General features: G+C 46.1%; 1 protein-coding gene across 1 annotated transcript in view; it reads right to left on the reverse strand.

Moving 5' to 3' along the window:
• The window catches only part of LOC311609663 (scavenger receptor cysteine-rich domain-containing protein DMBT1-like), a 97,672-nt gene that overhangs the window by 43,304 nt on the left and 27,174 nt on the right, over positions 1 to 27,194 (reverse strand). Inside the window, exons 15-22 of the mRNA XM_084802912.1 lie at positions 25,019 to 25,063; positions 23,182 to 23,214; positions 21,670 to 21,993; positions 11,246 to 11,272; positions 10,370 to 10,399; positions 7,747 to 7,791; positions 5,914 to 5,946; positions 4,400 to 4,723 (exon numbers count right to left, since the gene is read on the reverse strand). Of these exons, the coding sequence (XP_084659038.1) occupies positions 4,400 to 4,723; positions 5,914 to 5,946; positions 7,747 to 7,791; positions 10,370 to 10,399; positions 11,246 to 11,272; positions 21,670 to 21,993; positions 23,182 to 23,214; positions 25,019 to 25,063 (861 nt within the window). The remainder of the gene's footprint in view (positions 1 to 4,399; positions 4,724 to 5,913; positions 5,947 to 7,746; positions 7,792 to 10,369; positions 10,400 to 11,245; positions 11,273 to 21,669; positions 21,994 to 23,181; positions 23,215 to 25,018; positions 25,064 to 27,194) is intronic.

Here is a 27,194-nt window from a genome sequence, read left to right on the forward strand (position 1 = left end):
GTTCTGTGGTTCAGTCTCAGCTCTCTGCACTGCCCAGGGTCTTGTTTGAAATGATTTCTTTAGGAGAGATAAAGGCAAGGGTGTTGGAGGTGAAATACACATCATTTCAGATAGAATAAGCAAGAGTTTGGCATGGTGGCAGACTCCTGGAATCCAAGAAACTGGTACCCACAGGCAACAGAATCAGGAGATCAGGGGTAGCCTTGCCTACACAGAAAATCTGAGGCCAGCCTGGGATACATGGATCTTAAAAAGAAAAAAGTAAATAAACAAAGTTTGTGCATCCTTTTCTCCTTTGTGAAGGCTTAGCCGACTAGTAGTCCTCTGACCTTGCTAATAATACAGTCTGCATATCTGGGGCCTAGCAGGAGCTTCCCCACAGTGTAAGGAGGACACATCATCCTTACACATCATCTGACAAAGCACACATCCCTGAGCCCACTCTAGCCCTCAGACTCAGAATGTCTTCAGGGATGGGAGTGAATCCAAACTTACATTCAGATATGCTATAGATTCTGACATACACGGAAGCTGGAGCCAGGGGCAACATAAAGACTGGGACTGTTTTCACACAGAACCCTTTGTGCTATAGATGGCTGAAGTGTCTATTGTCATTGCCTGTCTAGACAGGACACAGATTATTTATTTTTGCTTCATCTCTCCATTAACATTCAATGAATCTGTGTATATTACGACATAGGGGAAAGTATACGCTGATCCAGACCCATCTTTACACAGTACTTACCAGGTGTGGGGTTGCTTGTTTGAGAACCTGTAAAGGGATAAAAGCAAATTCAGATTGTATATGTTTCACACACAGGAATCCTGGTTTAAAAAAAAAAAAGCATTGACTCTTTTCTTCCTCTGTGTAGCCATGGCTGTCCTAGCCTCACATTGTAGTCCAGGCTAGCATACAACTCACAGAGATCCTCTTGCCTCTCCCTCACAGAGGGCTGGGAATAAACAGGAGTGCCAGCATCCATGCAAGAAGAACAGCAAAACAGCTCTAGAACTCATGGAATGTGGTCCACCAGTTAGCAAACCCTTGATGAGTGTGTCTCTCCAAGCGTAACCCCGAGAACTGAGAGTCCTGAGGACTTCCTGCTATTATGGCACATAGCTTTGCGGTCCTTATAATCTCTTTAATATGTAAATTGTGTGAGTACTATAAAGGGGACTCCCAGCCCCTCACTGGGAAGTCTCATTGGCAAACTCAATAACTATGCTTGCTCTCTTTCAGGCAGGGCTGCTAGGAGCTGATTAATGATTCAACCACCATCTCTGAAAACAACCTACAGATGGAGATTGCTAACAATGATCACTACCCTTAGAAAGAATTTGGAAAAGTAGATTGTCCAACAAGGTTAGGTAAAGATGTTTTTCCTGGTGTCTCTGACATAGGACGTCTTGGGGAAGAACGGATTGTTTGGCAAAGTAGGGTGAAGATGGTTTTGCTGTTGGCCCTGATGTGGGAAATCTTGGGGGCCAATTGAAGTTAATAGAAAGTACACTTTTATTAGTAAAACTAGGGGCTTTCTGAGTTTGGCCAAGCAAGAACAATGGCCCATAGCCGCATTGGCTGATGTGACTCTTTCAAGCTGGGCTGGTGACTGAGATGACGATTGATTTCCTTATTCTATTTTTCTGCCCTCAGCTTCCTGATATGATTTAATAAAACATATTAGTGAGTAGATGAGCACCTTAAGAACTTAAATTAGACATGGCTGATGATTTTCATAGAGGAGTTTAGATTTGTGGTTCCTTTAAGATCTTCATAAGATTACTTCTGAAGATAATTGACTCCTTCTTTGTAACCACAAACTGCAGCCTGCCAGTAAAGAAGCTGGCTGAGAAATCTGTGCTTTCTCATACTCTGTTAATATGTAACAAGTTGCTTATGTACAAATATATGTGGGTTCTTAGAATTAACATGTTATTCATGTTTATTCTTTACCTCATAATACATAAAACACTTGGTCATGTGAAGGAATTGGGAAACATGGTTTTCATACATATATCCACTCTAATAATGTATCTGTCAAGAAACAGAATGTAAGCACATTGTGGTTTTTGTACTGCTTGAAAGATTTTGTTGGGATATATACACTATGTAATGAAAAGGATAAGGACAGAAAAGAAGGAGGAGGAGGAAGAAGAGGAGGAGGAAGAGGGGAAGAAAAAAAGAAGAAGAAGAAGAAGAAGAAGAAGAGAGAGATAAGAATAGGAATAAAGATGAAAATAAGAAGATAATAATAAAAGGAAAAAGAAACAGTTTCTTGAATGCTACCTGTTGGAGTCTGACTTACTTATCATCCTGTGTGTGTGTGTGTGTGCGTGTGTGTGTGTGTGTGTGTGTGTGTGTGTTGTATGTAACAATTTGTCTCTGTGTCATGTCTGTCTCTGACACCAATATTTGCTATAAGAATATATGTGTATGCATTTCCGTGTCCATGTACATATCTCTTTGTATGTGAGAGTCTCTTTCAATGCAAGTATCTATATATGTATGATTTTATGTCTGTGTATGTTGGAATCTGCGTGTGTGTTTGTGTGTGTGTGTGTGTGTGTGTGTGTGTGTGTGTGTGTGTGTGTGTGCGCGCGTCAAGTAATAATCAAGAAGGGGCTCATACAGAACACAATGTCCCTGGTCTTTAAAAAGAGCTGTTAGAACAAAACCAGGTAGAGCTGGTGAAAACAGGATGAAATACACTGGCTCCAGGAGACCAGACTGAGAGTGACCTGACTGTGGCTACAGGGGGCGCTGTTGGAGCGTGGAACATACTAAGCACCATTTTGTATTATGAATGAAGCACAGTACCCTGTACATGAAAGAGACTGAATGAAGCCAGGCTGTGTGCTGGGCACAGTGGCTCACAGCTGTAATCCCAGCCCTTTGCACACTGAGGCTGGAGAACCAGTAGTTCAACGTCAGCAGCCTGAGTTATACTCATAGACCTGTCTCAGTAAGACAAGCAATGTAGAAATCAGCAAAGAATCTGAGGCACTGAAATACACAGAGATGTCACAGGGAAAGGAAGATGCAGGAGGCCACAGGAGACAGCATGGGACTGTGAGGTGGCAGCCCTCAGGGTTGGGGTCAGTACCATGCTGAAGCCTCACGCCCTCCATGTTCAGAGTAGGGTCCTATAGTGCCCACTCCTGTGTTTGAACAACAACTCATAACAAGTCTTCTCACCCTTGAGTGTGTGAAGAGCAAAGCTATTCATACAAGTGACACATGTGGTGAAAACTCAGACGAGCTGAGCAGTGAGTGTCTTCTTGACCATCCTGACAAAAGAAGAAGCAAAGCCTCCGAAGTAAATAGAACAGGGGAACACCATTCACAATGCTGAGAGTGAGGGGAACCCCCAATCACAATGCTGAGAGTGGCCTGACAAGGGCAGTAGGGACGTCTGTGAGAAACAGAGGCACAGGTAGGCATGAAGCACCCAGAAGTTCATCTGGACTCAAGGGAAATTTACACATGTATCTGAGGCCAGTCTTCCAAGGTGAACGCTGACAGAGTGAGCCATGAATGTGACAGTTATTCGTGGAGTTTACTCCACAGCATCGCATGGAACCTTATATTCTACAGGTTAATAATAACAAGCAAGAAACCCTGATCACCTCTGGTCATGACAGAACACCAAAGCTCTTCATAACTGTGTGGGGAAGTAGCCCAAAGCACCCTCAGCAATGAGTGCCTGAAGATACAAAGGTCTAGCCTCACTGGTGCAGGATGCTCTATGACTCGAGACATCCTCCAGGCTACCTCTGTGCTCAAGCACACACTGTCCAAGTTACCTCCTGAACATACCACAAGTGGCCATGCTGCCATGTCCACACTGCTGGCATTCTGTTATGAGGTTTCCAGACTGACCATAACTGAGCTATAGAACCTGAATCTGTGAGGACTCAGCAACCACTAGAACCTGAAGAGAGAGGAGGAGGAGGTCTGGAAGCTTCCCCATGAGAGTCCTTCTGCAGCACTTTCTGAGAAGAACGCTGGGAAACACTGGGGAAAATGAAGAGTGAATTTGCTCCACCTAGAGTGGATAACAGCTTTGCCCTCCAATGCTAGAAAGTCCATACAGAAACTCGGTTGCATTCCTCCAAACCAACACTGGCTTCCTCCTTGCAGCCACATGTGTATGCGGACCCTGGCACTTTCTTGGGCCTGGACTGGACATCGCACTTCCATGGAATCCTGTCTCTCATAAACTCTAGTCATGAATAACTAAGAAGATTCTGCAGGACTCTGACTGAGAATACCAGTGTTCTGGATGTTAAACAGCATCCCAGGGACCTGATGAATAGGGCCATAATGGACCTCAGATACAGCATGAGAAGGGGTGTGGTCATTTGGTAGGAGGCAGAATTAAGGATCACTGAGTGTTACCTGTACAGATGACTCCAGCGTCCTCATGGTGTCCACAGTTATGAGAGAGCCAGCCTCGGTGGGAGCAGCTCCACAGATAGGACTCATGTCCTGTACAGGCCACGTCATCCAGGACAATGGGCCCTGAGCCCTGTCCGAACCGAGCATTTAAAGGGGCAGACACAGCCCAGCCACAGCCCAGCTGCCTGCACACCACATTGGCATCGTTGGTGTCCCAGCCGTCATCACACACGGTGCCCCAGACACCTTGGAAAAGGATCTCCACGCGACCCTGACACCTGTCTCCTCCGTTCACCAGCCTCAGGGCCAAACCACCAACTGTTCCTGAAAGACATGGCAGTTTCTCCTTAGCTGCTCCTGTGTGGAGAGTGGATCTTGCACAACTCAGGGGCAGCTCATACATCAGGTTTAAAGCAACATGGGATGGAAGCTTGCCTCATTGTTGCTTCTTGGGCACTCCATCCTATAAAAACCGTACCCCTATCACTTTGCACCCTCATTTCAATATCACCAGAACCATTGGCATACCACAACCTGTGTTGACGTAGGTTAATTCTGCCCTGCATGGTCAGCAGATGCATACTCTGCCTTGTAGCTAAGGCATTCAAGGGCCATGCACTACATGAGCCTCTTCTGGATGATGGCATACACTGCAGCATCCCAGTGTTTCAGGGAGAAGGCAGAGCCCTCCTAGTCACGACGCAATGACTGCGCATGTGCACAATCGTCTCCACCCTTACCCACAGCTGCCAGCAGGAGAAGAAAGGGTAGAGCAGGTTGCTCTATGACAGACCAAAGCACATAGTGAGGGGCTCCCTGGCTGAGGAGAAGTTCATGGGTGCCTGGCAAAGGCTCTCACAGCTGCTCACCCAGACAAGGGTCAGAGTTAATACCAGAACAGCATTTCAGGCCCAAGATAAAAATATTAAACTTGCAGAAGCTACTGGTGACCACTCAGAGCTGGGTCAGGTGACAGCCTCCGTGAGCTCACTGTCTGTCTGCAATAGCACCACACAAGAGAACTCTGGGCTTTATCACTGTTCGTCACCCAGACTGCTAATGTTAACTCTTCTTTGAAGTCAAGGATCACAGCCATGTTTAACAAGACAAGTGTCTGCAGGAGGCTGCACTGCACTAAGACCCTTCTTTCTAGGCAGGACACCCATCTGAAGTGACTCAGAATGGGATCTCATGTCATCAGACTCAGTTTAACAGGCAAACGACTCTGAAGGTGGCACTGTCTTCATCATCCTCACCCCTGGGTCTCTGTGGGCAACACTACATTCAGGATTCTGACCCTGATCTCCTGCTGACTGAGTCCTCCACACACAGGGAGATGGGCAATGACAGGGCTCACCAAGGAAAGCCCTCTGCGTCAGGAGGCAAGCCCAGCTTCTCTAAGTGCTCACACACGCACACCTCCCTATCCGCTTAAGCATCTTGAGGAAGTCAAGTCCATGAATAAAATTGGCATTATGAGCCACACAGAGAGATTAATACAAGTTTTTTGTTACCTATTGGGGTAGAAGGCACTTCAGTGGTCGGGTCTTCACATCCACATATAGATGAGGGAGAAAAATGAGAAATAGAAAGTTAACTCTCCAATGAGAAAAACGAAGTCAGGCAGGAACAGTTAAATCTGCTGATGGGATGTGATTCAGGCTCTGCCCTGTGTAGTTCTGTATGACTACCAATGAGTAAGAAATCTATATAGTCTTGAGTTCTCCAGACCTAAAAGGCTACTGATGTAGAAAATGTTGTTAAACTACAGACCCTAATTCTAACATGCCTACATTTGACGTGTGCCGAGCTCTAGGAAAATCACTACAAAAGTCAAGAATCCCATATTTACAATCCATTTAATTGTTCTTATCTAATTGCACTGGCTGAGGACCAAATGTTATATGCACTAGCAGATGGTTGGGTGCACATCTGCGTTATTTTGCAATATGCATGATTTAACTAATTCCATATCTGTGCATGCCACCTAGGCTAGGCTGAAACTAAAGAGCAACGTAACACAGCCTCATGAGTGCTAGAACACCATGTGTGCATGCCGGTGGTGTGTGTGTGTGTGTGTGTGTGTGTGTGTGTGTGTGTGTGTGTGTGTGTGTGACTACGCCTAACTCATTTTTTTTTACTTTAATAGAAATTATTCTAATCTGCCCCTTTAAATAAGGCACAAGCTTCAAACACATATGTTAGATTGCTTACGAAGAACACTGACTCTTGGGGAGACCACCTTCAAGAGCTGACAGGGTGCTAAAGCTTGGAGTGGAGAGAACTGGAGGTCAGCCCCCTGCCCCCAGTGACCAGCCTCTATCTGAGTCACCTCATAAGGTTTCTGGATATGGAAGAAGTTCACTCTTCCCACACAGTGGGTCCTGATACAAACAGCTCTAGGAAAGTCCCCTCATGCAGGCCTCTGCCAAAGCTGTCCCCTGCCCTCCACCCCCTACGATTCAATCAGGCTCAAACACTTACATCAGAGTGCCTACCAAGCCTAGCAAGAGTGTCTGCTGCCTAAGAGGTCCTGTAGGACAAGCAATGCAGAAGAGGAAATGCTTGCTCCCTATAGCGTTGTTACAAATAAGAGAAGGTGGGATCGTAGGAAGGAATATGGCTACATTAAAAGAAAGACAATCTCATGCCTGGATTGCCCCCAATGCCTAAGACAGTAATGCCTGATAAGTAGGCTATTAGGATTCCTAAGAAATTCTGGGCTAACCAGAGGCACTGGTATAAAGATTGTACTTGTGGTGTCCTGTGATCAAATTATCACAAGGAGAAAGGAAGTGATTTTCCTTCCCAAAGACCAGGTGGCAGGAGTCTAAAACTATTCTGAAGTGCCACCAACATCTCTCACCAGAGGCACAAAGGAGAAAAACAAGCATCTGTGATGTCCCCGGATGGAGGGTCATGGCATCCACAGTAGCTCTCTATGGCCTCAGATGACAGGAAAGAGCTAGGGTATTAGCTAAGCAGATGGCTGCCTTCCTCTCCAGGTACTAGCACCAGAGACTTGGCTTCCAAGGCTGGCCAAGCTACAGGGAGAGACGTGGGGACCATTCTCAGGACACTGAGAATCATCAACAGACCCTCCTTGAAACAAGACCACCTAGAGCCTCTTGTAGATGTGTCTCTGGGCTTGTCCCACCATGAAACTCTGCATCTCAGGAACATAATCCATGGCATAAGAGCCCATGTCTGTTTGAAGCCACATTGAGAAATTTCCCCTGGAACCTCAGGATCCACATGCTCTGCCTTCTGCCCATCTTCTGGGTCAGAGTGAGCCTGGGGATTCTAGGGACAATATCGCCACAGAGATACCACATAAAACATCTTACACTCTGTTGTAGGCCACGAGGTTGGTTCAGGTGAGTAGATGACATCTGCAGAATGAGAAAGGAAGAAGTCATTGGATGTTGGTCTTCACTTCAGGAATCCTGGAAGAAAGACCTAGAATTGCACAAGCTACATCTTTCCATCACTAAATCCTATAGTCCTCTCTGTGGAATCAGAGACTGAACGGTCTGTTACTTTGCCACTGAGATGTCACCTTGAGTGTCTTTTGTCCCTCAGCCTCCTTCATCTCTGCTTCTATTTCATCTCACCCACCACCCACTTCACTAGCAGCCCCAACCGAGGCACAAGCTTGGAAAGAGTGCATGACACTGAATTCAGCTGTCACCACACACTGTGCCCCTGGAGCCTTGGTACAGGACCTCCACGTGGCCCTGACACTGGTCACCACCATTCAGCAGCCTCAGAGGCAAACCTGCTTTGACACAGCGGGGACTGCTCGCCTGGCATGCTGGGCTCTGTGGCCTATCCAAAGCCTTGCCTCATCTTAGCTCCAACCTAATGCTGTTTATTACTGACCCACCCAGCTCTCTGAATCGCGTACTTCATGTCATTGTCCTGAGGACTCATATGTATCCACTGGCAGGTTCTTGATTTATGTCTTCACAAAATACCTATGTATTTTACTCACTGGCTGTGGATTTTGCCCACTCCTCCTGAGGCAGAGCTAGGAATGTTTATACAAAGCAAGCTCATCATTGTCTTCATAAGAAGCTCCTTGTAGCCAGGACTACATAAGTAAGCATCTATCCCTTTCTTCGTTTCTGTCTTTCTGTCTCTATGTCTCAGTCTCTCTGTTTCCTCTCTTTCTCTGTCTCATTCTATTTCTGTCTGTGTCTTTCTGATTCTCTCTCTCTCTCTCTTTCTCTCTCCATATCTCTCTCTCTCTCTCTCTCTCTCTCTCTCTCTCTCTCTCTCTCTCTCTCTCTCTCTCTTACACATACACACTACACACACACACCTACATACACACAGAAAGAGAGTTTCAGAATCCTCTTCGTGTTCTCTGGGATTAAGAGTGCAATGGGATTCATCGAACAGAAGTCCATCCTCTACCACTCCGGCCTGCTCTCTCACTGCAGGGATGGACATGACGGATAGTCAGCAGGCAGCATGCTTCTGCATCACATGGTGCCCCAATCAACTCTCATGAAACCCTGTGCTGGTTGTGTGAGGAACAGACAGCAGGTGTGTGATAACAGGAAGAAATGCCTTTAGCATTCTGACTTCAGGAAGAGAGTCCTGGGCATGGCTTTGCTGTGGTTACTTTCTGATTGTGAGCACTCTGTTCTCTGAGGGTGATGTGTTGGGGTGGATGCAAAGTGAGGGGGTCAGATGGTGGCTTTTGTTGGAGATCTTCAGAGCAGTGAGGTGGGGATTGGCAAGGCCAACTAAGCAGTCTAAGATATCCCCAAGGAGCACTCTGGGTTTGAAGGGGCTGACCATGCTGCCCTCTCCTGGTCACTCTGTGAGTGTTCCCCTAGAGAACAGCCAATTCTAATGGAGGTTGATGAAAAGGGTTGCCCGGGATTCCCAGTCAGGAAGGTTTTGTGATAACAGCACATATTACTTGTCCTAGCTGAGCACTGACTATATGCAACATTTTTAAGGTTTTGTTTTACTTCTAATTATGTGCACGTGTATGTAAGTGCCTGTGTGTGGGCACGTGCACACCACCAGAGATGCCCACAGAGGCCAGTAGAGGATGGCAGAGCTGCAGGGATTGGTGTTAGAGGTGGCTGTAAATTCCCCAATCCGGATGCTTAAAAGTAAATTCAGGATTTCAGCAAGAGCAGTGTGTGCTCCTAATGACAAAGCCATTGATCTCCCCAGCCTCTATACTGACTTCAAGTGCATTCATTTCATATATGAAAAGGATGTGGCTTGGGGTGCACACTGTCTTATTTAGCTTGATGTTCTTTACCGTTGCAAGAATGGCTGTGTTGTACAAAGGAATGAGACATCGACTTTTCAACTAGTATTTCTGACACTGGGCAAACCTAACTCTGTGCATCAAGTGACAGATGATGGACAGAGAGAAGAACGAAGATGAAGGGTGTAGATGGGAGGACCATGTCCAGCACCTAGACACCCGCCCACCTCATCTCTGCTCCATCCATGACTTCTGTGCCCAAAACTGCAGTTGGATCCCACCAGGCCACAGCACCAGCGACAATGGCCATCTTTCCTAGTGAGCTCCACTGTCATTTTAGAAAGCTCACTCATTTGAAGGAGTCTCAGATGGGAATTTGCTCTGATCAGCATTGCCTATGGCAGTGTCTTGATTGATAATTGACAGGGGAAGGCCCGCCCATTGTCCCTGGGGAGGAGAGCATGTTCTGGGTAAGAATGCTAGCTTAGCATGAGCCACAAAGCCAGTGAGCAGGGCTCTTCCATGGCCTCTGCTTCAGTTCCTGCCTCCAGGTTCCTGCCTGGGGCTCCTGGCCTGACCTCCCTGGTGATGGACTGTGGCTGGTAAGCCAAACAGACCTTCGCTCCTTTAAGGTGCTTATGGCCAGTGTTTTCTCACAGCAACAGAGAGCAAACCAGACCCCCATCCCAATTAGGAGCCTCAAGCCAGAGACAAGAGCAAAGAAAAGGACTTACCATTTTCTGTCCCTCCAGGGTACCACCAACCTGAAGAAAGACGAAGTTCAGTTTAGAAGAGGATCCTGTGTTTAGAAATGGTCTCACATGGGTACAAAATTAGCCCCAACTGTGCAGAGCACTTCTGCCAGGAAAGCGGGGAGCAAGGTTCTGTGGTTCAGTCTCAGCTCTCTGCACTGCCCAGGGTCTTGTTTGAAATGATTATTTTAGAAGAGATAAAGGCAAGGGTGTTGGAGGTGAAATACACATCATTTCAGATAGAATAAGCAAGAGTTTGACATGGTGGCAGACTCCTGGAATCCAAGAAACTGGTACCCACAGGCAACAGAATCAGGAGATCAGGGGTAGCCTTGCCTACACAGAAAATCTGAGGCCAGCCTGGGATACATGGATCTTAAAAAGAAAAAGGTAAATAAACAAAGTTTGTGCATCCTTTTCTCCTTTGTGAAGGCTTAGCAGACTAGTAGACCTCTGACCTTGCTAATAATACAGTCTGCATATCTGGGGCCTAGCAGGAGCTTCCCCATATCATCCTTACACATCATCTGACAAAGCACACATCCCTGAGCCCACTCTAGCCCTCAGAGTCAGAATGTCTTGAGGGATGGGAGTGAATCCAAACTTACATTCAGATATGCTATATATTCTGACATACACTGAAACTGGAGCCAGGGGCAACATAAAGACTGGAACTGTTTTCACACAGAATCCTTTGCGCTATAGATGGCCGAAGTGTCTATTGTCATTGCCTGTCTAGACAGGACACAGATTTTTTATTTCAGCCTCATCTCTCCATTAACATTCAATGAATCCATGTATATTACGACATAGGGGAAAGTATACGCTGACCCAGACCCATCTTTGCAAAATACTTACCAGGTGTAGGGCTGCTTGTTTGAGAATCTGTAAAGGGATAAAAGCAAATTCAGATTGTATATGTTTCACACATAGGAATCCTGGTTTAAAAAAAAAAAGCATTGACTCTTTTCTTCCTCTGTGTAGCCATGGCTGTCCTAGCCTCACATTGTAGTCCAGGCTAGCATACAACTCACAGAGATCCTCCTGCCTCTCCCTCACAGAGGGCTGGGAATAAACAGGAGTGCCGGCATCCCTGCAAGAAGAACAGCAAAACAGCTCTAGAACTCATGGAATGTGGCCCACCAGTTAGCAAACCCTTGATGAGTGTGTCTTTCGAGGCGTAACCCAGAGAACTGAGAGTCCTGAGGACTTCATGCTATCATGGCACATAGCTTTGCGGTCCTTATAATCTCTTTAATATGTAAATTGTGTGAGTACTATAAAGGGGACTCCCAGTCCCTCACTGGGAAGTCTCATTGGCAAACTCAATAACAATGCTTGCTCTCTTTCAGGCAGTGCTGCTAGGAGCTGATTAATGATTCAACCACCATCTCTGAAAACAACCTACAGATGGAGATTGCTAACAATGATCACTACCCTTAGAAAGAATTTGGAAAAGTAGATTGTCCAACAAGGTTAGATAAAGATGTTTTTGCTGCTGTCTCTGACATAGGACGTCTTGGGGAAGAACGGATTGTTTGGCAAAGTAGGGTGAAGATTGTTTTGCTGTGGGCCCTGATGTGGGAAATCTTGGGGGCAAATTGAAGTTAATAGAAAGTACACTTTTATTAGTAAAACTAGGGGCTTTCTGAGGTTGGCCAAGCAAGAACAATGGCCAATAGCCGCATTGGCTGATGTGACTCTTTCAAGCTGGGCTGGTGACTGAGATGACGATTGATTTCCTTATTCTGTTTTTCTGCCCTCAGCTTCCTGATATGATTTAATAAAACATATTAGTGAGTAGATGAGCACCTTAAGAACTTAAATTAGACATGGCTGATGATTTTCATAGAGGAGTTTAGATTTGTGGTTCCTTTAAGATCTTCATAAGAATACTTCTGAAGATAATTGACTCCTTCTTTGTAACCACAAACTGCAGCCTCCCAGTAAAGAAGCTGGCTGAGAAATTTCTGTGCTTTCTCATACTCTGTTAATATGTAACAAGTTGCTTATGTACAAACATATGTGGGTTCTTAGAATTAACATGTTATTCATGTTTATTCTTTACCTCATAATACATAAAACACTTGGTCATGTGAAGGAATTGGGAAACATGGTTTTCATACATATATCCACTGTAATAATGTATCTGTCAAGAAATAGAACGTAAGCATATTGTGGTTTTTGTACTGCTTGAAACATTTTGTTGGGATATATAAACTGTGAAATGAAAAGGATAAGGACAGAAAAGAAGAAAGAGGAAGAAGAGGAGGAGGAGGAAGAGGGGAGGGAAAGGAGAGGAAGAAAAAGAAGAAGAAGAAGAAGAAGAAGAAGGAAAGAAAGAAGAGAATAGGAATAAGGATGAAAATAAGAAGATAATAATAAAAGGAAAAAGAAACAATTTCTTGAAAGCTACCTGTTGGAGTCTGTCTTACTTATCATCGTGTGTGTGTGTGTGTGTGTGTGTCTGTGTGTGTGTGTGTGTGTGTGTATGTGTGTGTGTGTTGTATGTAACAATTTGTCACTGTGTCATGTCTGTCTCTGACACCAACATTTGCTGTAAGAATATATGTGTATGCATTTCAGTGTCCATGTACATATCTCTTTGTATGTGAGAGTCTCTTTCAATGCAAGTATCTATATATGTATGATTTTATGTCTGTGTATGTTGGAGTCTCCGTGTGTGTTTGTGTGTGTGTGTCTGTGCATGTGTGTGTGTGTGTGTGTGTGTGTGTGTGTGTGTGACTACACCTAACTCATTTTTTTTACTTTAATAGAAATTATTCTAATCTGCCCCTTTAAATAAGGCACAAGCTTCAAACACATATGTTAGATTGCTTATGAAGAGCACTGACTCTTGGGGAGAGCACCTTCAAGAGCTGACAGGGTGCTAAGGTTTGGGGTGGAGAGAGGTGGAGGTCAGCCCTCTGCACCCAGTGACCAGCCTCTATCTGATGCACCTCATAAGGTTTCTGGATATGGAAGAAGTTGACCTCTTCCCACACAGTGGGTCCTGATACAAACAGCTCTAGGAAAGTCCCCTCATGCAGGCCTCTGCCAAAGCTGTCCCCTGCCCTCCACCCCCTACGATTCAATCAGGCTCAAACACTTGCATCAGAGTGCCTACAAAGCCTAGCAAAATTGTCTGCTGCCTAAGAGTGTCCTGTATGACAAGCAATGCAGAAGAGGAAATGCTTGCTCCCTATAGCGTTGTTACAAATAAGAGAAGGTGGGATCTTGGGAAGGAATATGGCTACATTAGAACAAAGACAATCTCATGCCTGGATTGCCCCCAATGCCTAAGACAGTACTGCCTGATAAGTGGGCTATTAGGATATCTAAGAAATTCTGGGCTAACGAGAGGCACTGGTATAAAGATTGTACTTGTGGTGTCCTGTGATCAAACTATCACAAGGAGAAAGGAAGTGATTTTCCTTCCTAGAGACCAGGTGGCAGGAATCAAAAACTATTCTGAAGTGCCACCAACATCTCTCACCAGAGGCACAAGGGAGAAAAACAAGCATCTGTGATGTCCCAGGATGGAGGGTCATGGCATCCACGGTAGCTCTCTATGGCCTAAGGGCAGGAAAGAGCTAGGGTATTGGCTAAGCAGATGGTTGCCTTCCTCTCCAGGCACTTGCACCAGAGACTTGGCATCCTGGGCTGGCAAAGCTACAGGTAGAGATGTGATGACCATTCTCAGGACACTGAGAATCATCAACAGACCCTCCTTGAAACAAGAACACCTAGAGCCTCTTGTAGATGTGTCTCAGGGTGTCCCACCGCGAACCTCTGCATCTCAGGAACATAACCCACGGCATAAAAGCCCATGTCTCTTTGAAGCCACATTGAGAAATTTCCCCTGGAACCACATGCTCTGCCTTCTGCCCATCTTCTGGGTCAGAGTGAGCCTGGGGATTCTAGGGACAATATCGCCACAGAGATACCACATAAAACATCTTACACTCTGTTGTAGGCCACGAGGTTGGTTCAGGTGAGTAGATGACATCTGCAGAATGAGAAAGGAAGAAGTCACTGGATGTTGGTCTTCACTTCAGAAATCCTGGAAGAAAGACCTAGAATCGCACAAGCTACATCCTTCCATCACTAAATCCTATAGTCCTCTCTGTGGAATCAGAGACTGAACGGTCTGTTACTTTGCCACTGAGATGTCACCATGAGCATCTTTTGTCCCTCAGCCTCCTTCATCTCTGCTTCTATTTCATCTCACCCACCACCCACTTCACTAGCAGCCCCAACGTAGGCAGAAGCTTGGAAAGAGTGCATGACACTGAATTCAGCTGTCACCACACACTGTGCCCCTGGAGCCTTGGTACAGGACCTCCACGCGGCCGTGACACTGGGCCTCAGCAGCCTCAGAGGCAAACCTGCTTTGACACAGCAGGGACTGCTCGCCTGGCATGCTGGGCTCTGTGACCCCACCAAAGCCTTGCCTCATCCTCGCTCCGACCTAATGCTGTTTATCACTGACCCACCCAGCTCTCTGAATCGCATGCTTCATGTCATTGTCATGAGGACTCATATGTATCCACTGGCTGGTTCTTGGTTTTTATCTTCACAAAATACCTATATATTTTACTCACTTCCCTGCCAAAGTGTTTCATCACTGGCCATGGATTTTGCCCACACTTTTGATCCCAGAACTCCTGAGGAAGAGCCAGGAATGTTTTTACAAAGCAAGCTCATCATTGTCCTCATAAGAAGCTCCATGTAGCCAGGACTACATGGTGAGCAATTGTCTCTTTCTTCGTTTCTATCTTTCTGTCTTTGTGTCTCAATCTCTGTCTCTCTCTGTCTGTTTCTGTCTTTCTCTGTCCCTCTCTTATAAACATACACACACACACACACACATACATACATACACACACATACATACATACACACACATACACACACACACACACACACACACACACACACATAAAAGAGAGTTTCGACATCATCTCTGTGTTCATTGGGATTAAGAGTGCAATGGGATTCATCGAACAGAAGTCCATCCTCTACCACTCCGGCCTGCTCTCTCACTGCAGGGATGGACATGACGGATAGTCAGCAGGCAGCATGCTTCTGCATCACATGGTGCCCCAATCAACTCACATGAAACCCTGTGCTGGTTGTGTGAGGAACAGACAGCAGGTGTGTGATAACAGGAAGAAATGCCTTTAGCATTCCAACAGCATGAAGAGGGTCCTGGGCGTGGCTTTGCTGTGGTTACTTTCTGATTGTAAGCACTCTGTTCTCTGAGGGTGATGTGTTGGGTGGATGCAAGGTGAGGGGGTCAGATGGTGGCTGTTGTTGGAGATCTTCGGAGCAGTGAAGTGGGGATTGGCAAAGGCCAACTGAGCAGTCCAAGATATCCCCAAGGAACACTCTGGGTTTGAAGGGGCTGACCATGCTGCCCTCTCCTGGTCACTCTGTGAGTGTTCCCCTAGAGAACTGCCAACTCTAATGGAGGTTGATGAAAAGGGTTGTCCGGGACTCCCGGTCAGGAAGGTTTTGTGATAACAGCACATATTACCTGTCCTAGCTGAGCATTGAGTACATGCAACATTTTTAAGGTTTTGTTTTACTTCTAATTATGTGCACGTGTATGTAAGTGCCTGTGTGTGGGCACGTGCACATCAGTATAGATGCCCACAGAGGCCATAAGAGGGTGTCAGAGCTGCAGGGATTGGAGTTAGAGGTGGCTGTAAATTCCCCAATCTGGATGCTTAAAAGTAAATTCAGAATTTCAGCAAGAGCAGTGTATGCTCCTATTGACAAAGCCTTCTATTTCCCCAGCCTCTATACTGACTTCAAGTGCATTCATTCATATATGAAAAGGATTTGGCTTGGGGTGCGCACTGTCTTACTTAGCTCTGATGATGTTCTTTACCATTGCCAGAATGGCTGTGTTGTACAAAGGAATGAGACATCGACTTTTCAACTAGTATTTCTGACACTGGGTAAAGCTAAGTCCGTGCATCAAGTGACAGATGATGGACAGAGAGAAGAAAGAAGATGAAGGGTGTGGATGGAAGGTCGATGTCCGGCAGTGAGACACCCGCCCATCTCATCTCTGCTCCGTCCATGACTTCTGTGCCCAAAGTTGCATTTGGATCCCACCAGGCCACAGCACCAGCGACAATGGCCATCTGTCCTAGGGAGCTCCACTGTCGTTTTAGCACAGCTCACTCACTTGAAGGAGTCTCAGGTGGGTATTTGATCAGAATTGCCTATGGCAGTGTCATGATTGATAATTGACAGGGGAAGGCCCGCCCATTGTCCCTGGGCAGGAGAGCATGTTTGCATGAGCCACAAAGCCAGTGAGCAAGGCTCTTCCATGGCCTCTGCTTCAGTTCCTGCCTCCAGGTTCCTGCCTGGGGCTCCTGGTCTGACCGCCCTGGAGATGGACTATGGCTGGTAAGCCAAACAGACCTTCGCTCCTCCAAGGTGCTTATGGCCAGTGTTTTCTCACAGCAACAGAGAGCAAACTAGACCCCCATCCCAATTAGGAGCCTCAAGCCAGAGACAAGAGCAAAGAAAAGGACTTACCATTTTCTGTCCCTCCAGGGTACCACCAACCTGAAGAAAGACAAAGTTCAGTTTAGAAGAGGATCCTGTGTTTAGAAATGGTCTCACATGGGTACGAAATTAGCCCCCAACTGTACAGAGCACTTTTTCCAGGGGAGCGGGGAGCAAGGTTCTGTGGTTCAGTCTCAGCTCTCTGCACTGCCCAGGGTCTTGTTTGAAATGATTTCTTTAGGAGAGATAAAGGCAAGGGTGTTGGAGGTGAAATACACATCATTTCAGATAGAATAAGCAAGAGTTTGGCATGGTGGCAGACTCCTGGAATCCAAGAAACTGGTACCCACAGGCAACAGAATCAGGAGATCAGGGGTAGCCTTGCCTACACAGAAAATCTGAGGCCAGCCTGGGATACATGGATCTTAAAAAGAAAAAAGTAAATAAACAAAGTTTGTGCATCCTTTTCTCCTTTGTGAAGGCTTAGCAGACTAGTAGACCTCTGACCTTGCTAATAATACAGTCTGCATATCTGGGGCCTAGCAGGAGCTTCCCCATATCATCCTTACACATTGTCTGACAAAGCACACATCCCTGAGCCCACTCTAGCCCTCAGACTCAGAATGTCTTGAGGGATGGGAGTGAATCCAAACTTACATTCAGATATGCTATAGATTCTGACATACACTGAAACTGGAGCCAGGGGCAACATAAAGACTGGGACTGTTTTCCCACAGGACCCTTTATGCTATAGATGGCTGAAGTGTCTATTGTCATTGCCTGTCTAGACAGGACACAGATTATTTATTTCAGCCTCATCTCTCTATTAACATTCAATGAATCCATGTATATTACGACATAGGGGAAAGTATACGCTGACCCAGACCCATCTTTACAAAGTACTTACCAGGTGTGGGGCTGCTTGTGTGAGAACCTGTAAAGGGATAAAAGCAAATTCAGATTGTATATGTTTCACACATAGGAATCCTGGTTTAAAAAAAAAAAGCATTGACTCTTTTCTTCCTCTGTGTAGCCATGGCTGTCCTAGCCTCACATTGTAGTCCAGGCTAGCATACAACTCACAGAGATCCTCCTGCCTCTCCCTCACAGAGGGCTGGGAATAAAAAGGAGTGCCAGCATCCATACAAGAAGAACAGCAAAACAGCTCTAGAACTCATGGAATGTGGTCCACCAGTTAGCAAACCCTTGATGGGTGTGTCTCTCGAAGCGTAACCCTGAGAACTGAGAGTCCTGAAGACTTCCTGCTATTATGGTGCATAGCTTTGTGGTCCTTATAATCTCTTGAATATGTGAATTGTGTGAGTACTATAAAGGGGACTCCCAGCCCCTCACTGGGAAGTCTCATTGGCAAACTCAATAACTATGCTTGCTCTCTTTCAGGCAGGGCTGCTAGGAGCTGATTAATGATTCAACCACCATCTCTGAAAACAACCTACAGATGGAGATTGCTAACAATGATCACTACCCTTAGAAAGAATTTGGAAAAGTAGATTGTTCAACAAGGTTAGATAAAGATGTTTTTGCTGCTGTCTCTGACATAGGAAGTCTCGGGGCAGAACGGATTGTTTGGCAAAGTAGGGTGAAGATTGTTTTGCTGTGGGCCCTGATGTGGGAAATCTTGGGGGCCAATTGAAGTTAATAGAAAGTACACTTTTATTAGTAAAACTAGGGACTTTCTGAGTTTGGCCAAGCAAGAACAATGGCCCATAGCCGCATTGGCTGACGTGACTCTTTCAAGCTGGGCTGGTGACTGAGATGACGATTGATTTCCTTATTCTATTTTTCTGCCCTCAGCTTCATGATATGGTTTAATAAAACATATTAGTGAGTAGATGAGCACCTTAAGAACTTAAAATAGACATGGCTGATGATTTTCATAGAGGAGTTTAGATTTGTGGTTCCTTTAAGATCTTCATAAGATTACTTCTGAAGATAATTGACTCCTTCTTTGTAACCACAAACTGCAGCCTGCCAGTAAAGAAGCTGGCTGAGAAATTTCTGTGCTTGCTTATACTCTGTTAATATGTAACAAGTTGCTTATGTACAAATATATGTGGGTTCTCAGAATTAACATGTTATTTATGTTTATTCTTTACCTCATAATACATAAAACACTTGGTCATGTGAAGGAATTGGGAAACATGGTTTTCATACATATATCCACTGTAATAATGTATCTGTCAAGAAATAGAATGTAAGCACATTGTGGTTTTTGTACTGCTTGAAAGATTTTGTTGGGATATATACACTATGTAATGAAAAGGATAAGGACAGAAAAGAAGAAGGAGGAGGAAGAAGAAGAGGAGGAGGAAGAGGGGAGGAAAGGAGAAGAAGAAGAAGAAGAAGAAGAAGAAGAAGAAGAAGAAGAAGAAGAAGAAGAAGAAGAAGAAGAGAGATAAGAATAGGAATAAAGATGAAAATAAGAAGATAATAATAAAAAGAAAAAGAAACAGTTTCTTGAATGCTACCTGTTGGAGTCTGACTTACTTATCATCCTGTGTGTGTGTGTGTGTGCGTGTGTGTGTGTGTGTGTGTGTGTGTTGTATGTAACAATTTGTCTCTGTGTCATGTCTGTCTCTGACACCAATATTTGCTGTAAGAATATATGTGTATGCATTTCCGTGTCCATGTACATATCTCTTTGTATGTGAGAGTCTCTTTCAATGCAAGTATCTATATGTGTATGATTTTATGTCTGTGTATGTTGGAATCTGCGTGTGTGTTTGTATGTGTGTGTGTGTGTGTGTGTGTGTGTGTGTGCTGTATGTAACAATTTGTCTCTGTGTCATATCTGTCTCTGACACCAATATTTGCTGTAAGAATATATGTGTATGCATTTCCATGTCTATCTATATATGTATGATTTTATGTCTGTGTATGTTGGAATCTGCGTGTGTGTTTGTATGCGTGTGTCTGTGTGTGTCGGTGTGTGTGTGTGTGTGTGTGTGTGTGTGTGTGTGTGTGTGTGTGAAGTAGTAATCAAGAAGGGGCTCATACAGGACACAATGTCCCTGGTCTTTAAAAAGAGCTGTTAGAACAAAACCAGGTAGAGGCTGGTGAAAACAGGATAAAATACACTGGCTCCAGGAGACCAGAGTGAGAGTGACCTGACTGTGGCTACAGGGGGCGCTGTTGGAGCGTAGAACATACTAAGCACCATTTTGTATTATGAGTGAAGCACAGTACCCTGTACATGAAAGAGACTGAATGAAGCCAGGCTGTGTGCTGGGCACAGTGGCTCACAGCTGTAATCCCAGCCCTTTGCACACTGAGGCTGGAGAACCAGTAGTTCAACGTCAGCAGCCTGAGTTATACTCATAGACCTGTCTCAATAAGACAAGCAATGTAGAAATCAGCAAAGAACCTGAGGCACTGAAATACACAGAGAAGTCACAGGGCAGGGAAGATGCAGGAGGCCACAGGAGACAGCATGGGACTGTGAGGTGGCAGCCTCACGCCCTCCATGTTCAGAAGTAGGGTCCTATAGTGCCCACTCCTGTGTTTGCTCAACAACTCATAACAGGTCTTCTCACCCTTGAGTGCGTGAAGAGCAAAGCTATTCATACAAGTGACACATGTGGTGAAAACTCAGACGAGCTGAGCAGTGAGTGTCTTCTCGACCATCCTGACAAAAGAAGAAGCAAAGCCTCCAAAATAAATAGAACAGGGGCACACCATTCACAATGCTGAGAGTGAGGGGAACCCCCAATCACAATGCTGAGAGTGGCCTGACAAGGGCAGTAGGGACGTCTGTGAGAAACAGAGGCACAGGTAGGCATGAAGCACCCAGAAGTTCACCTGGACTCACAGGGAGATTTACATATGTATCTGAGGCCAGTGTTCCAAGGTGAACGCAGACAGAGTGAGCCATGAATGGGACAGTTATTCGTGGACTTTACTCCACAGCATTGCATGGAACCTTATATTCTACAGGTTAATAATAACAAGCAAGAAACCCTGATCACCTCTGGTCATGACAGAACACCAAAGCTCTTCATAACTGTGTGGGGAAGTAGCCCAAAGCACCCTCAGCAATGAGTGCCTGAAGATACAAAGGTCTAGCCTCACTGGTGCAGGATGCTCTATGACTCGAGACATCCTCCAGGCTACCTCCATGCTCAAGCACACACTGTCCAAGTGACCTCCTGAACATACCACAGGTGGCCATGCTGCCATGTCAACACTGCTGGCATTCTGTTATGAGGTTTCCAGACTGACCATAACTGAGCTATAGAACCTGAATCTGTGAGGACTCAGCAACCACTAGAACCTGAAGAGAGAGGAGGAGGAGGTCTGGAAGCTTCCCCATGAGAGTCCTTCTGCAGCACTTTCTGAGAAGAACGCTGGGAGACACTGGGGAAAATGAGAGTGAATTAGCTCCACCTAGAGTGGCTAACAGCTTTGCCCTCCAACGCTAGGAAGTCCATACAGAAACTCGGTTGCATTCCTCCAAACCAACACTGGCTTACTCCTTGCAGGCACATGTGTATGCGGACCCTGGCACTTTCTTGGGCCCGGACTGGACATCACACTTCCATGGAATCCTGTCTCTCATAAACTCTAGTCAAGGATAACTAAGAAGATTCTGCAGGACCGTGACTGAGAATACCAGTGTTCTGGATGTTAAACAGCATCCCAGGGACCTGATGAATAGGGCCATAATGGACCTCAGATACAGCATGAGAACGGGCATGAGCATTTGGTAGGAGGCAGAATTAAGGATCACTGGGTGTTACCTGAACAGATGACTCCAGCATCCTCCTGGTGTCCACAGTTATGAGAGAGCCAGCCTCGGTGGGAGCAGCTCCACAGATAGGACTCATGTCCTGTACAGGCCACGTCATCCAGGACAATGGGCCCTGAGCCCTGTCCGAACCTGGCATTTAAAGGGGCAGACACAGCCCAGCCACAGCCCAGCTGCCTGCACACCACATTGGCATCGTTGGTGTCCCAGCCATCATCACACACGGTGCCCCAGACACCTTGGAAAAGGATCTCCACGCGACCCTGACACCTGTCTCCTCCGTTCACCAGCCTCAGGGCCAAACCACCAACTGTTCCTGAAAGACATGGCAGTTTCTCCTTAGCTGCTCCTGTGTGGAGAGTGGATCTTGCGCAATTCATGGGCAGCTCATACATGCTTATAGCAACATGGGATGGGAGCTTGCCCCATTGTTGCTTCTTGGGCACCCCATCCTATAAAAACCGTACCTCTATCACTTTGCACCCTCATTTCAATGTCAACAGAACCATTGGGTTTCCACAAACTGTGTTGACGTGGGTTGATTCTGCCGTGCATGGTCAGCAGATGCATACTCCACCTTGTAGCTAAGGCCTTCAAGGGCCATGCACTACATGAGCCTCTTCTGGATGATGGCATACACTGCAGCATCCCAGTGTTTAAGGGAGAAGGCAGAGCCCTCCTAGTCACGACACACAGACTGCGCATGTGCACAATCATCTCCACCCTGACCCACAGCTGCCAGCAGGAGAGGAAAGGCTAGAGCAGGTTGCTCTATGACAGACCAAAGCACAGAGTGTGGAGCTCCCTTGCTGAGGAGAAGTTCATGGGTACCTGCACAAGGCTCTGACAGCTGCTCACCCAGACAAGGGTCAGAGTTAATACCAGAACAGCATTTCAGGCCTAATATAAAAGTATTAAACTTGCAGAAGCTACTGGTGACCGCTCAGAGCTGGGTCAGGTGACAGCCTCCATGAGCTCACTGTCTGTCTGCAATAGCACCACACAGGAGAACCCTGGGCTTTGTCACTGTTCATCACCCAGACTGCTAATGTGAACTCTTCATTGAAGTCAAGGATCACAGCCATGTTACACAAGACAAGAGTCTGCAGGAGGCTGCACTGCACGAAGAACCTTGTTTCTAGGCAGGACACCCATCTGAAGTGACTCAGAATGGGATCTCATGTCATCAGACTCAGTTTAACAGGCAAACCACTCTGAAGGTGGCACTGTCTTCATCATCCTCACCCCTGGGTCTCTGTGGGCAACACTACATTCAGGATTCTGACCCTGATCTCCTGCTGACTGAGTCCTCCACACACAGGGAGATGGGCAATGACAGGGCTCACCAAGGAAAGTCCTCTGCATCAGGAGGCAAGCCCAGCTTCTGTATGTGCTCACACACGCACACCTCACTATCTGCTTAAGCATCTTGAGGAAGTCAAGTCCATGAATAAAACTGGCATTATGAGCCACACAGATAGATTTATACAAGTTTTTTTGTTACCTATTGGGGTAGAAGGCACTTCAGTGGTCGGGTCTTCACATCCACATATAGATGAGGGAGAAAAATGAGAAATAGAAAGTTAAGTCTCCAAAGAGAAAAATGAAGTCAGGCAGGAACAGTTAAATCTGCTGATGGGATGTGATTCAGGCTCTGCCCTGTGTAGTTCTGTATGACTACCAATGAGTAAGAAATCTATATAGTCTTGAGTTCTCCAGACCTAAAAGGCTACTGATGTAGAAAATGTTGTTAAACTACAGACCCTAATTCTAACAGGCCTACATTTGACATGTACAGAGCTCTAGGAAAATCACTACAAAAATCAAGTTTCCCATATTTACAATTCATTTAATTGTTCTTATGTAATTGCACTGGCTGAGGACCAAATGTTATATGCACTAGCAGATGGTTGGGTGCATATCTGTGTTATTTTGCAATATGCATGATTTAGCTAATTCCATATCTGTGTATGCCACCTAGGCTAGCCTGAAACTAAAGATCAGCATAACACAGTCTCGTGAGTGCTAGAATACCATGTGTGCATGCCAGTGGTGTGTGTGTGTGTGTGTGTGTGTGTGTGTGTGTGTGTGTGTGTGTGTGTGTGAGAGAGAGAGAGAGACTATGCCTAGCTCAATTTGTTTTTTACTTTAAAAAAATTATTCTAATCTGCCCCTTTAAATAAAGCACAAGCTTCAAACACATATGTTAGATTGCTTAAAAAGAGCCCTGTCTCTTGGGGAGAGCACCTTCAAGAGCTGACAGGGTGCTAAGGCTTGGAGTGGAGAGAGCTGGAGGTCAGCCCCCTGCACCCAGTGACCAGCCTCTATCTGAGTCACCTCATAAGATTTCTGGATATGGAAGAAGTTCACTCTTCCCACACAGTGGGTCCTGATACAAACAGCTCTAGGAAAGTCCCTCATGCAGGCCTCTGCCAAAGCTGTCCCCTGCCCTCCACCCCCTACGATTCAATCAGGCTCACACACTTGCATCAGTGTGCCTACCAAGCCTAGCAAGAGTGTCTGCTGCCTAAGAGTGTCCTGTATGACAAGCAATGCAGAAGAGGAAATGCTTGCTCCCTATAACGTTTTTACAAATAAGAGAAGGTGGGATCGTGGGAAGGAATATAGCTACATTAGAACAAAGACAATCTCATGCCTGGATTGCCCCCAATGCCTAAGACAGTAATGCCTGATAAGTTGGCTATTAGGATTCCTAAGAAATTCTGGGCTAACCAGAGGCACTGGTATAAAGATTGTAGTTGTGGTGTCCTGTGATCAAAATATCACAAGGAGAAAGGAAGTGATTTTCCTTCCCAAAGACCAGGTGGCAGGAGTCTAAAACTATTCTGAAGTGCCACCAACATCTCTCACCAGAGGCACAAGGGAGAAAATCAAGCATCTGTGATGTCCCAGGATGGAGGGTCATGGCATCCACAGTAGCTCTCTATAGCCTCAGAGGACAGGAAAGAGCTAGGGTATTGGCTAAGCAGATGGTTGCCTACCTCTCCAGGCACTGGCACCAGAGACTTGGCATCCTGGGCTGGCCAAGCTACAGGGAGAGACGTGAGGACCATTCTCAGGACACTGAGAATCATCAACAGACCCTCCTTGAAACAAGAACACCTAGAGCCTCTTGTAGATGTGTCTCAGGGTGTCCCACCGCGAACCTCTGCATCTAAGGAACATAACCCACGCCATAAAAGCCCATGTCTGTTTGAAGCCACATTGAGAAATTTCCCCTGGAACCACATGCTCTGCCTTCTGCCCATCTTCTGGGTCAGAGTGAGCCTGGGGATTCTAGGGACAATATCGCCACAGAGATATCACATAAAACATCTTACACTCTGTTGTAGGCCACGAGGTTGGTTCAGGTGAGTAGATGACATCTGCAGAATGAGAAAGGAAGAAGTCACTGGATGTTGGTCTTCACTTCAGAAATCCTGGAAGAAAGACCTAGAATCGCACAAGCTACATCCTTCCATCACTAAATCCTATAGTCCTCTCTGTGGAATCAGAGACTGAACGGTCTGTTACTTTGCCACTGAGATGTCACCATGAGCATCTTTTGTCCCTCAGCCTCCTTCATCTCTGCTTCTATTTCATCTCACCCACCACCCACTTCACTAGCAGCCCCAACGTAGGCAGAAGCTTGGAAAGAGTGCATGACACTGAATTCAGCTGTCACCACACACTGTGCCCCTGGAGCCTTGGTACAGGACCTCCATGTGGCCCTGACACTGGTCACCACCATTCAGCAGCCTCAGAGGCAAACCTGCTTTGATACAGCAGGGACTGCTCGCCTGGCATGCTGGGCTCTGTGGCCTATCCAAAGCCTTGCCTCATCTTAGCTCCGACCTAATGCTGTTTAGCACTGACCCACCCATCTCTCTGAATCGCGTACTTCATGTCATTGTCCTGAGGACTCATATGTATCCACTGGCAGGTTCTTGATTTTTGTCTTCACAAAATACCTCTATATTTTACTCACTGGCTGTGGATTTTGCCCACTCCTTTGATACCAGCACTCCTGAGGCAGAGCCAGGAATGTTTTTACAAAGCAAGCTCATCATTGTCTTCATAAGAAGCTCCGTGTAGCCAGGACTACATAGTGAACATCTGTCCCTTTCTTCGATTCTGTCTTTCTGTCTCTATATCTCAGTCTCTCTGTTTCCTCTCTTTCTCTGTCTCATTCTATTTCTGTCTGTGTCTCTCTGACACTCTCTCTCTTTCTCTCTCTCTCTCTCTCTCTCTCTCTCTCTCTCTCTCTCTCTCTCTCTCTCTCTCTCTGTCTCTCTCTGTCTCTCTCTGTCTCTCTCTGTCTCTCTCTCTGTCTCTCTGTCTCTCTGTCTCTCTCTCTGTGTCTCTCTGTCTCTCTCTCTCTCTGTCTCTCTCTCTCTGTCTCTCTCTCTCTGTCTCTCTCTCTCTCTCTCTCTCTCTCTCTCTTACACATACACACACACACACCTACATACACACACAAAGAGAGTTTCAGAATACTCTTCGTGTTCACTGGGATTAAGAGCGTAATGAGATTCATCTAACAGAAGTCCATCCTCTACCACTCCGGCCTGCTCTCTCACTGCAGGGATGGACATGACGGATAGTCAGCAGGCAGCATGCTTCTGCATCACATGGTGCCCCAATCAACTCACATGAAACCCTGTGCTGGTTGTGTGAGGAACAGACAGCAGGTGTGTGATAACAGGAAGAAATGCCTTTAGCATTCTGACTTCAGGAAGAGGGTCCTGGGCGTGGCTTTGCTGTGGTTACTTTCTGGCTGTGAGCACTCTGTTCTCTGAGGGTGATGTGTTGGGGTGGATGCAAGGTGAAGGGGTCACATGGTGGCTGTTGTTGGAGATCTTCAGAGCAGTGAGGTGGGGATTGGCAAAGGCCAACTGAACAGTCCAAGATGTCCCCAAGGAGCACTCTGGGTTTGAAGGGGCTGACCATGCTGCCCACTCCTGGTCACTCTGTGAGTATTCCCCTAGAGAACAGCCAACTCTAATGGAAGTTGATCAAAAGGGTTGCCCAGGACTCCCTGTCAGGAAGGTTTTGTGATAACAGCACATATTACCTGTCCTAGCTGAGCACTGACTATATGCAACATTTTTAAGGTTTTGTTTTACTTCTAATTATGTGCACGTATATGTAAGTGCCTGTGTGTGGGCACATGCACATCGGTATAGATGCCCACAGAGGCCATAAGAGGGTGTCAGAGCTGCAGGGATTGGAGTTAGAGGTGGCTGTAAATTCCCCAATCTGGATGCTTAAAAGTAAATTCAGGATTTCAGCAAAAGCAGTGTGTGCTCCTAATGACAAAGCCATCTATCTCCCCAGCCTCTATACTGGCTTCAAGTGCATTCATTTCATATATGAAAAGGATGTGGCTTGGGGTGCGCACTGTCTTATTTAGCTTGATGATGTTCTTTACCGTTGCAAGAATGGCTGTATTGTACAAAGGAATGAGACTTCGACTTTTCAACTAGTATTTCTGATACTGGGCAAAGATAAGTCCAT

Source organism: Acomys minous (assembly GCF_964271855.1).
Source record: "Acomys minous genome assembly, chromosome: 2".
NCBI classification, from domain to species: Eukaryota; Metazoa; Chordata; class Mammalia; order Rodentia; family Muridae; genus Acomys; species Acomys minous.